Source organism: Strix aluco, unplaced genomic scaffold, assembly GCF_031877795.1.
Source record: "Strix aluco isolate bStrAlu1 unplaced genomic scaffold, bStrAlu1.hap1 HAP1_SCAFFOLD_208, whole genome shotgun sequence".
NCBI lineage: Eukaryota > Metazoa > Chordata > Aves > Strigiformes > Strigidae > Strix > Strix aluco.
The window spans coordinates 19,749-30,588 of record NW_027436630.1 but is presented as its reverse complement, the minus strand read 5'-3'; the positions used below and the strand labels follow the sequence as shown (position 1 = coordinate 30,588).

The following is a 10,840-nucleotide window of genomic DNA, read 5'->3' as shown; positions in this document are numbered from 1 at the left end:
AGCCTCCTGCCCCCGCCCCCCCCCAGACCTGCAGGTGAAGTCGGAGCCAGGGTCCCCCACCTCGTCCCACTGCTCCGACTCCTCCGGCCTCTCCTCTGCCTCCGAGCCTCTGGCCTGGGTATGTTCCCCCCCACTGGTGCCCCGTTGCCCCCCACTGGCCCCTGCCCCCCTTCCCCCATCTCAGCTCTGTCCCTGCAGGCCCCCAGCCCCCCCGAGCTGGGGGTGAAGACGGAGCCGACGCCTCCGCTGCCCTGCACCCCCGCTGATGCCGGTGAGCTGGGGACAGACAGATGTTGGGGGGTGCCGGGGGGGTCCTGCCACCCCCACTGACAATGCTGTGCTGCAGCAGGGAAGGCGCCACGGGCTGTGAAGGCAGAGGGGGCTCCCCCAAGCCGCCGGACCCCCCCCATCCAGCCTAAGCCCTCTGGAGGGGCCACCGTGCCTGGGGGGGCCACCCCAAGTCCCCCCCAGACCATCCTGCTGCAGCCGCTGCCTGGAGCCGCCCCCTCCCTGCCCGCAGCCATCACTGGTAGGGCTGGGGCCGTGGGAGATTGGGGGTGCTGGGGGCACCGGGGGCAGCAGGGAGGGGCTTGGGGGAGCCTGAGGCCATGGGGAGGGCGGTTGGAGGGTCTGGGGCGGGGGGGGACCATAGGGGTTTTGGGGGGTCTGAGGGGTGCCGGGGCTGTGGGATCAGGAGTGCTGGTGGGGGGTCTGGAAGGGGCAGGGTGACGGGGAGGGGTTTGGGGGTGATGGGGAGGCTGGAGCGACGGGGAGGTGTTCTGGGGGCCCTGGGTGAGCGGGGGGCTTTGGGGGTCCGCAGTGCCGGCCCCCGCAGTGCTGCTGTCACCGGCCGAGCTGTTGCTGCCGGGTCTCCTGTGCCTGCCCCCCCCTGGCCGGGGGACCCCCCGCACCCCCCCTGGCCCCCCCAAGCCCGAGGCCAAGACCATCGTCCCGGCTCCCGCTCCCACCCCTCCTGGCCCCCAGGAGGTCGACGTGAGTACCCCCCGCGTCACCCCGACCCCTCGGGATCCTCCCCCACCCCTACTCCTGGGTGTCCCCTGACCCTCCCGGGGCGGCCCCCACCCCACGCGTCCCCACAGTGACCCTTCTCCCCCAGGGATGCCCCTCCCCATGGGGTGTCCCCTATCCCCCCGGGCATCCCCCTCCCCTGGGACCTCCGGGGTCCCCCCCGCCGGCCCCCCGGTGACCCACGGGCGCAGGCGAAGGTGCTGAAGCGGCAGCAGCGGATGATCAAGAACCGGGAGTCGGCGTGCCAGTCGCGGCGCCGGCGCAAGGAGTACGTGCAGGGGCTGGAGGAGCGGCTGCGCCAGGCCCTGGCCGACAACGACCGCCTGCGGCGCGAGAACGGGCTCCTGCGCCGACGCCTCGACGCTCTCCTGGGCCAGGTGGGGCCTGCGGGCGCGGGGCGGGGGGTCCCTCTGCTCGGGCGGTGACCCCGTCCCCTGGCAGCACCGTCCCCCTCGGCTTGTAATGGTGCAGCCTGTGCCCCCCACCCTGTGCCTGTCTCGTCACCATGGCAACGGGTCGCACCATGGCGGGGCCGCGGGGGGTGCGGGATGTGCTGTCACTGGAGGGGGGGCTGCCCCATGGCAGGAGGGGTTTGGGGGGCGGCAGCCGCCTGGGACACAACCTTGTTGGGGGCAGGGGGGCACCAGAGCCCCCGGGGGCTGTGCCTGACCCCCCCGTCCATCCCCCTCCCCGTGCCCCCAGAGCTCGGAGCTGCGCCCCATCCCGGGCCCCCGCAAGCTGGCCTGCCTCGCCGCCCTCCTCCTCTTCCTCGCCTTCAACCTGGGCCCCCTCAGGTGGGTGTTGGGGGGGGGAGCCCCCCTGCGGCTGCCGCCATTCCCCCCTCAACGCCCCCCTCCCGCAGCCTCTCGCAGCCGCCCCCCGCCGAGCCCCGGCGCCAGCCCCCCCCGCGGGGCCGCCGGCACCTCCTGGGGGTGGCTGAGGGGGGCCCCCCTGCCACCGACCCGCCCCGGACGTGGGGACCCCCCCTGGGGCCGCACCAGGAGCCCGCCCCCCCCGGAAGGACCCCCTTCAGGTACGTGCACCCCCTCGACAGGCCCCTCCGTTGGCCCCCCCAAACCTAACGGGACCCGCTGACCCCTGCGGGCCCCAGGGCAGCGCCGTGCCCCCCCCTGACCCCCCCGGCCCCCCAGGAACGCCTCTCTGGGCGCGGTGACGCTGCGGGAGCTGGACGGGCTGTTCCGGGCGTCCGACTGTCGCCACTTCAACCGCACCGAATCCCTGCGGTGTGTGTGGGGGGGCACGGGGAGGGGGCTGGAGGCCTGTGGGATGTTGGGGGGGTGTGGGGAAAGGGGAGGGGGGAGTTGAGGGGAGGCACGGAGGACTGAGGGGGGCTGGGGGGCAATGGGAAGATTGGGGGGGGCCAAGGGGTGCTGGGGCAGGGGTCACGGGGAGCGGGAGGGCACTGTGGGTGATTCCTCAGCATGCCCTGGGGCAGGGGGTCCCTATGAGCCCCCCGCGAGCCGCTGCCCCCCATTCCCACTCCCCCAGGCTGGCGGATGAGCTCAGCGGGTGGGTCCGGCGCCACCAGATTGACCGACGGAAACCGGGGTCCCCCCCCCGGCCCTCCCGCAGCCAGGTAACGGGGGATCCCCGGGGTGAGGGGGGGACCTGGGGGACCCCCAAGGGGCTCTGGGGACCCTTGGTGGCCCCTGGGGGGTTCTTGGTGATTCCTGTGGGGGTGTGGGGTGGGGGGCCTGGGGGGGCTCGGGGTGGGGGGCCTGGGGAGGGATGTAGCATCCCACGGGGGTCCTGGTGCGCTGGGGGGGTCACAGCGGGGATTCTTGGGGTTGGGGGGGTCGCTGGGAGGTCAGGGGAGGTTCTGGAGGCGTCCGTACTCCCCCTGAACCCCCCGGGGCAGTTTCAGGCTTCACCCCCCTGGAAGGCACCGGCCTCCTCCCGCCTCGTCCCGGCTGCCCCCCCCCACCCAGAGAGGTGAGAGTCCCCCAGAGCACAATCCCCCGAACCCCCCCGTGTCCCCCCCGAACCTTCCCATGTTCTCCCCCTCCCCTTGTACCCCCACCCACCCCTATTTCCACCCCAAACCCACCCCTGTGTGTGCTCCCTGCGCCCCCACCCTGCCCCTGACCCCCCCTGTGTCCCCCCAGGGCCCCCCCCGGGCAGCTCCAGCTCTACCGCCCCGACCGGGCTGAACCCCATTTCCTGGCTGCCATCGACCGCCGCGAGGACACGTTCTACGTCGTCTCCTTCCGGCGGGTATGGGGGGATGGGGGGGGAGGCACGCTGCGGGGGTCTGCTGGGGGTTGGGGGGGTCCCCAATGCTGTGTCCTCCCCCAGGACCACCTCCTGCTGCCGGCCATCAGCCACAACAAGACATCGCGGCCGAAGATGTCCCTGGTGATGCCAGCAGCCGCCCTCAACGGTGAGCAGGGACCCCCCAGTGCCCCCCATGTGCTGCGGGGGGGCCCCATCTCCCGGGGGGGGGGGCTGCCACTGTGTGTGCTCCCACCCCAGGGGGGGCAGTGTATATTGGGGGGATGGCAAGGTCCTCAGAGTCACCCCCATTGCGCCCGTGGGATCTTATGTCTGCGGCGGGGGGGAGTGGGGTGGGGGTGTGTTTGTCACCCCAAAGGGGTCCTCCAGTGCTTGGAGGTGGGGGGGTCCTTATTTTCTTGGGGCTCCCTGTGCTGGGGGCGGCTGGGCTGGGGGGTCCCATTGCCCCAGGGGGTTTCCCCTGTTGCCCCGGGGGGGGCTCAGAGTCACCTGTTGGGGGGTTTCGCCCTCTCCCTGGGGTTTTCTCTTTCCCGGCGTGGGGGGGTGGGGGGTGGGGTCTCTCTCATCCCTGGGGGGTCCCCAGCTGACCCCTCACCCCCCCCAGAGAGCCTGTCGGGGCGCGGGGGGGGCCTGGAGGCCATGATGCAGGTGGACTGCGAGGTGATGGACACGCGCGTCATCCACGTCCGCCGCCGGCCCCCCCCGGCCAACCGCAGCCGGGCGCCCGCCCCCCCGCGCGCCCCCCGCCGCCCCCGCACGCTCTACCTGGGGGCTGGTGGGTAGCCCCGCCCCTCGGCGGCAGGCCCCGCCCCCGGGATCAAGCTCCGCTCACTCGGGTTCTGGAGCCCCCGCCCTCGGGAAAGCCCCACCCACTTGGAGCAAGCCCCGCCCGTGTGAGAACAGGCCCCGCCCCCTGGCTGCGCTCAGGGGTGGAGCCTTCCCTGCCCGGACAAGCCCCGCGCCCAAGGTGAGGCCCCGCCCTCTGCAAGCACTTACTGGGGAGCCCCGCCCCCTGTTGTCCCTTAAAGGGGCAGAGCCCCCCGGGGCTGTTTTCTACCCGGATCAATTAAAAAAATGAGAAATATAAAAATGTGCCCTTGTCTGAGGGGGAGGGACGAGGGTATGCGGGCATCTGAACACCCCAAAACAGACTGGGGGGGGGCAGCTTTAATCAGAGTTTGGGGGGGATTGGGGCAGCAAAACCCCATGGGGGTACCCAGGGCCCCTGCAGCATCGAAGAGGGGTCCCGGAGCCCCCCAGCCCCATTGAGCCCCCCCAGGGTCAGACGCTGAGCAGCCAGAGGAAGAAGGCGACAGCAATGAAGAGAAAGACGGAGTCCAGCGAGGTTGGGGGGGGATCTGCAGCGTCTCCTGTGGGGGTGAGACACCCCAAAACTCCCTGTCAGTGGGGGGAGCCCCGGGACACCCCCACTGGAAAGGAGGACTCTGAAACACACCCCTTTCAGGAGCACCCCAAGATTGGGACTGGAAAGGCCCCCGATACCTAGGGCGAATATTTGGAGGCGCTTGGGGGGGGTCTTTGTTCACAGAGAGATGCCGGGGGGGTCCCCTTGGGGCAGTTTGGGGTGTACAGGGGGTACTGGGGGTCCCTGGGCCACGGGGGGGATCCTGGGGGGACGTACCTGTGCCGGCGGCGGGGGGATGCAGCGCCGCGTTGAAGAGGGCGAAGGGAAATGCCCCGAACCCGAAGGCGACGTGGAAGCTGCTGCCGGGGCCGGTGGGGGGCACCTGGGGGGGCGACAGGGACACGTGGGGGCTGTGTCATCAGGGTGGGGACAAAGGAGTTGAGGGGTGGGGGGCACCTGGGGGACTGTGTTGCCTGAGGGGGACATGGAGCAGTTGGGGGGTGGTGTCAGGGGTGGGGGCAGTACCGGGGGGGGGCACGCTGGGGGCTGTATCACCTTGGGGGAGTCATTGTGGCACTTGGGGGGCTGTGGGGGCACTTGGGGGTGGGATGTGTTGAGGGTCAGTTGTGGGGCAGAGGAATGGGGGTTGCTGGGGGGGCAGGAGGTCACTTACCCCCTGGCTCTCAGGCTCTGGGCGCTGCCCCCGGGGGCGGGGGGGTGTCTCCAGCCTGGGGAGGTGGGTGAGGAGGGCCCAGGCCCTCCACACCCCATAGCACTGCCCCCCACCCCCGCCGGCACCCAGCCCTTACGCCCACCCCACAGCCCTGCCCCACGTTCCCTTCCCCTTGCAGTGTGCTACAATCCCCGTGGTCTCATCCTCCCCTCCTCACACCGCCCCCCCGCCCAACAGCCCCCCCATAAACCCTCGTCCACAGCCTCCCGTGTCCCCCGTGGATCCCCAAACCCCGCCAGGCCCCCGCAGTGGGGCTCCCATCTTCCCCCAACCAGCTCCCATCCACCTCACTGGTGGTCCCAGCCCCCCATACCCCTCCCCAGCTCCCCTCACGGGGGGTCCCAGCCCCCCCAACCCCCCCAGCGCCCCTCACTGGTGGTCCCAGCCCCCCATACCCCTCCCCAGCTCCCCTCACTGGTGGTCCCAGCCCCCCATACCCCCCCCGGTCCTCCCCCAGCCCCTCACCGGGGGTCGCGGCGGGCGCTGTCCCGCCCGTAGAGGGGCACGACGGTGTCACGGCTGATCCCAGCCCCACAGACAGCGCAGCGGGGCCGCGTCAGCAGCCACTGTGGGACCCACAGCGCTGCCCCACGGAGCCCATGGCAGGGGCACCCAGCCCCACACTGGGGCACCCCCAGGCCCACGGGTCGGGGCATTCCCTGCCCCACAGACGGGGGCCCCCTGCCCCCTAGACGGGGACAGCCCCAGCTTGGGCACCCCCAGCCCCCCGCGGGGGGTCACTCACCTGGTGCAGGCAGGGCCAGCTGCAAAGGGGGACCCGCGTCAGCGCCGCACCGCGGGGCCTGTCCCCCCCCGTAGCTCTGCCCCACACCCCCGCCCAGCGCCCACCGACTCCTGTGCCCCATAGCAACCGACCCCCAGCCCACCCTGTACCCCCCGCACCCTCCCAACAGCCCCCCCCAGCTCCCCATGGCGCCGCCCCACAGCCCACCCCAGCGCCCCCCTGGCCCAAGCCCCGCCCCTGTCCCCGCCCCAGCCCCGCCCCTCACCAGTACAGGTGCCCGCAGCGGCCAATTACGGCGTCGCGCGCGGGCTCCAAGCAGAGGTTGCAGGCAAAGGCGCCGGCGCCGCGGCTTGGCCCCTCGGGGCCCCCGTCCGGCGCCCCCGCCGCCATCTTCTACCTCCGTGCAGCCCCGCCTGCCCCGTCCCGCCTCGCCCCATTGGACGCCCCGCCCGCCAGTCACCGCCAGCCGGCCTTCCGCTCCCTTTAACCGGCGGCGGGGCGCGGAGCCCCACCCCCCAAGAAGGTGGCGCTCGTTTGGCGCGTTGCTATTGGGTGGAGCGATCAGCAGTCAAACCCGCTAGCCCCGTTTCCCGGCAACGGGGCGGGGCCGCCTCTTTCTATTGGTCCAACTCACCGCCGCTCACCTCCTCCTGAAGGGCGGTGCCCCCAGGGGGCGCGATGACCGGCGCTGATTGGCCGCCCCGCCCTAACGGGCCGCCGCGCCGCCCAATCAGCGTGCGAGCCGGCTCCCGCCGTCCCGCCGTTCCTCCGGAGGGACGGAACAAGATGGCGGCGGCGTTGCCGTGGCGACGCGCGGCTCCGCCCACCCCCTCTCCCCCCCTCGCCGCCGTGCCTGGTTGCCACGGGAACGGCGCAGGGCGGGGGGCGGGACGTGCGGCCAGCGCGGCCGGCGCTCATTGGCCGTCGGAGCCGCCCGTCAGCGACGCCGCTTCCGCTGCCGCCGCCGCCGCCGGGAAGGGCCCGCGCCGCCGCCGCAGCCGCCGCCCCGCCCGGCCCCGCCCGGTACCGGGGAGCGGGGGGGGGGCGGGGCCGGGGCCTGGGGGAGCTCGGGGCGGTCCTGGGGGTCCCGGGGGGGCGGGGGCCCGCGGGCCGGGGCGCGGCCTGGGCCGGGCGGGGAGGGGGAGCGCCGCCCCGGGCCGCCGCCCTGGGCCGCCGCCCTGGGCCGCCGCCGCCGCCGCCCACGGGCCCGTCCCGGGCGGCCCCGCCCGTCCCGGCGTGGGAGGGGCCCGGCCCGGCAGCGCCCCAGGGCCCGGGGGTGTTCCGGGGGTGTCCCGGGGGGCGGCGGGTGCCCGGAGCCGGGGGGACGCGGAGGTTTTGGGGCTGAAGATGGGGGTTTGGGTCCCTGCGCGGTGGGAGGGGGCTCGGGACCCCGCAGTGTTTTGGGGTCAGACAAGGGGGTTTGGGGGCTTTTGGTGACGGGCGTGGGGGGAGGGTGGGGGTCCCGACGGGTCTAGGGGTCCCACCAGGGCTCAGGCATCCCCCTGGGGGCTGGGGGGTCCCGGCGGGTTCTGGGGGTCCCGGCGGGGTCTGGGGGACCCGGGTCCATCCCCCGCCCTGACACGGCGGCCCGCAGGCGCCATGGAGGTGACGGTGGGGACGGCGGCGCTGGCGCTGGCGCTGCTGCTGCTGCCGGTGCTGTACGAGCGCAGCGGCTCCTTCCGCTTCTTCTGCAAGATGGGCTTCTACAACGGCTGGATCCTGGTGCTGGCGCTGGTGGCCATCCCGCTCTGCGCCCTGCGCGGCCGCGACGTCGAGAACATGAAGTAGGGGCGCGGGGCGGGGGGACGCGGGGCTGGGCCGCCCCTTCGCCCCCCTGGAGGTCAGGGGGTCGCAGGCGGCGGTCGGGGCGGCCGTGGGGGTGGGTGCCCGGCGTCATCTCCTGTCCCCGGCCAGGATCATCCGGGGGCTGATGCAGCACGTGAAGCACCTCTACGGCATCCGGATGGCGGTTCGGGGCGCCCAGCACTTCCCCCCACGGCAGCCCTACGTTGTGGTCAGCAACCACCAGAGCTCCCTCGACCTGCTGGGTACGCCCGCCCCACGGCGCTGCCCCACCGCGCTGCCCCACGGCCACCCCTCAGCCCTGCCCTGTGTTCCCCGTGTCCCCTCCTGACCCACAGCAAGCACCGGGGTACAGCCGCCCCACGGCGCTGCCCCTGAGCCTGGCCCCTGCCCCATGGCCACCCTTCAACCCCCGCTGCTGAGCCCCCGGCCCACAGCTGCCCCATGGCTGCCCCGTGGCTGCCCCACGGCTGACACGGTCCCAGGGATGCCGGACCGCTGCGTGCCCATCGCCACCCCCGGCCCCGTAGCTGCCCCCCAGCCCCATGGCGGCCCCCCGGCTAACGCCAGCCCCTAGGGATGATGGAGGTGCTGCCGGACCGCTGCGTGCCCATCGCCAAGCGGGAGCTGCTGTACATGGGGGCCGTGGGGGTGGCCTGCTGGCTCGGCGGCATCATCTTCATCGACCGCAAGCGGACGCACGACGCCATCAGCGTCATGGCCGAGGCCGCCCACACCATGCTCAGCCAGGACGTGAGTGGGGCGCTGGGGGGCTGCCGGGGGGCTGGGGGTGGCCTTGGGGCGGGGGTGGCCTGTGGGGCAGCCCCGGCTGACCCCCCCCTTGCCGTGGGGTGCCCTCGGCCTCGCCGTGGGGCAGCCCCCCGTCTCCCCCCAGGTCCGGGTGTGGGTCTTCCCCGAGGGGACGCGCAACCACAGCGGCTCCATGCTGCCCTTCAAGCGGGGCGCCTTCCACCTCGCCGTCCAGGCCCAGGTACAGGGGCGGCCGTGGGGCAGCCATGGGGCGGCCGTGGGGCAGTGCCCCTCACCCCCCGCCCGCCCCCCAGGTCCCTGTCGTCCCCATCGTCATCTCCTCCTACCAGCACTTCTACAGCAAGCAGGAGCGGAGGTTCACGGCCGGTGAGGGGCTGGGGACCTGGGTCTGGGGGCCCGGGGGCGTGTGGGGAGTCGAGGGGACACGTGGGACTAGGGCAGTCTTGGGGCACGTGGGTCTGGGGGTGCTGGGCGGGGGCATTGGGGCACATGGGGAGTCCAGGGGGCAGCTGGAGGGGTGGCTGGGGGACACATATGGGTCTGGGGAGCCGGGGGGCACATGGGGACGCTGGGGGGGATACGTATGGGTCTGGGGGGCATGTGGGGTACATGGGAAGAGCTTTGGGGGTGCTAATGGGTGGCTGTGGAGTGCATGGAGGAGGGTGTGTGGGGCTCTGGGGCGTACCTGGGGGGGCCCCACGCCCAGGGGGCTGCGGGGCGGCTATGGGGCACCCCCCGACCCCCCGCCCCCAGGGCAGTGCGTGATCCAGGTGCTGCCCCCGCTGCCCACCCGGGGGCTGGGCCCGGCCGACGTCCCGGCGCTCACCGAGCGGGTCCGCGCCGCCATGCTGGAGGCCTTCGAGGCGCTCTCGGCCGAGCTGCGCCCCACGGCGCCGGCCCCCGCCCCCCAGTGACCCGCCCCGCCGCCCCCCGCGGCCGCCCGCTGCCCCACGGCGCTGCCCGGCCCCACGGCGGCGGGGACAGGGGCTGACCCTCAGCTGGAGCGCGGGCGGACCCGCCAGCGGGGCACAGGCTGACCCACGCGTAGAAGACGGACTGACCCGCGGCGGGGCACGGGCCCGCGAGCGGGGCACGGAGCGACCCCGGGGCGCAGAGCGGCCCGAGGCGGGACCTGTAGGAAAGGCGCAGCCTGCCCCACGGCGGGACACGGACCGAGCCCTGAGCGGGCACAGAGCAACCCACGGCGCGCGGATCGACCCGCGGCAGGAGCTGTAGGGAGAGCTCGGACAGACCCACGGCAGGACGCGCAGCGGGGACGTGGTCTGACCCACGGCGGCACCCACGGAAGGCTGACGGAGTGACCCATAGCGGGACCACGGTATGACCCACGGCGGGACCCCACGGACCGACCCACTCCAGACCCCCGCGGGGGGGGGTTACCCACAGACTGACCCACTGCAGACCCCAACGTGGGGGGATACCCACAGACTGACCCACTCCAGACCCCAACGTGGGGGGATACCCACGGACTGACCCACTCCAGACCCCAACGTGGGGGTCCCACGGACTGACCCACTCCAGACCCCAACGTGGGGGTCCCACGGACTGACCCACGGCTCCTGGGGGGACACAAGGCTGACCCCCTGCAATGGCCAGTGCTATTTGGGGACTGGGGGGTCCCAAGCCATGGGGCAGCATGGGGGAGGTGCGTGCTGATTGGCTGCCAGAACAGGCCCCACCCCCTTTTTAAGGGACGATGCCACATATTTATTGGGGAGGGGGGGCGGATTTTGCCAAATTTCCCTCCTGCCCCTGGCTCGGGGCCCCCTTGCTTTTAATAAACGCCCCCCAGTTGTGGCGCCTCGTGATGTCACGGTGGCTGAGCGATGATGTCGTTGGGGGGATGGGAATGGTGTCAGCCAGTCTTGTGCCCGAAGCCGTTCTTCCCACCCCCGCAGTCACCTGGGGGGCACATGGGGGGGGTTAGGGGGACAGGGGGCGGTCCCAGGATGATTTGGGGGGTTCCCTGTGTGGCCATAGGGTCCCTGGGGGTTCCTGTAGGGATCTTGGGGAGGTCTTGGGGGTCATGGGATGCCATAGGGGTCCCAGGGGTGTGGGCTGACCCAGGAGGTCCCCTCGTGCCTGGGGGTGCCGGGAGGGGGGTCACTCACAGGCCCCC

General features: G+C 73.2%; 3 protein-coding genes across 3 annotated transcripts; 2 read left to right on the top strand and 1 right to left on the bottom strand.

The window, feature by feature from the left end:
• Positions 1-4: 4 nt before the first annotated feature.
• On the top strand, positions 5-4,369 carry ATF6B (activating transcription factor 6 beta; the record flags this gene model as incomplete). The annotated part of the gene is made up of 13 exons (XM_074814058.1): positions 5-118; positions 199-271; positions 347-529; positions 821-993; positions 1,221-1,406; positions 1,732-1,823; positions 1,892-2,062; positions 2,181-2,273; positions 2,539-2,626; positions 2,909-2,982; positions 3,156-3,264; positions 3,346-3,430; positions 3,887-4,369. Coding segments are annotated over 13 exons (1,620 nt in total), but the record flags the coding sequence as incomplete, so codon positions are not given.
• Positions 4,370-4,415: 46 nt separating this feature from the next.
• LOC141919073 (E3 ubiquitin-protein ligase RNF5-like) lies at positions 4,416-6,588 on the bottom strand. The gene is made up of 6 exons (XM_074814061.1): positions 6,392-6,588; positions 6,127-6,145; positions 5,847-5,947; positions 5,322-5,376; positions 4,925-5,030; positions 4,416-4,652 (listed from the first exon to the last, which is right to left on the bottom strand). The coding sequence occupies exons 1-6, from the start codon at positions 6,514-6,516 to the stop codon at positions 4,564-4,566; spliced, it is 495 nt and encodes a 164-aa protein (XP_074670162.1). The 5' UTR covers positions 6,517-6,588; the 3' UTR covers positions 4,416-4,563.
• A 429-nt stretch (positions 6,589-7,017) lies between these two features.
• On the top strand, positions 7,018-10,534 carry AGPAT1 (1-acylglycerol-3-phosphate O-acyltransferase 1). The gene is made up of 7 exons (XM_074814060.1): positions 7,018-7,149; positions 7,721-7,910; positions 8,041-8,174; positions 8,507-8,682; positions 8,825-8,920; positions 8,994-9,066; positions 9,454-10,534. Exons 2-7 carry the CDS (start codon positions 7,726-7,728, stop codon positions 9,612-9,614), a joined length of 825 nt encoding a protein of 274 aa, XP_074670161.1. The 5' UTR covers positions 7,018-7,149; positions 7,721-7,725; the 3' UTR covers positions 9,615-10,534.
• Positions 10,535-10,840: the final 306 nt, after the last annotated feature.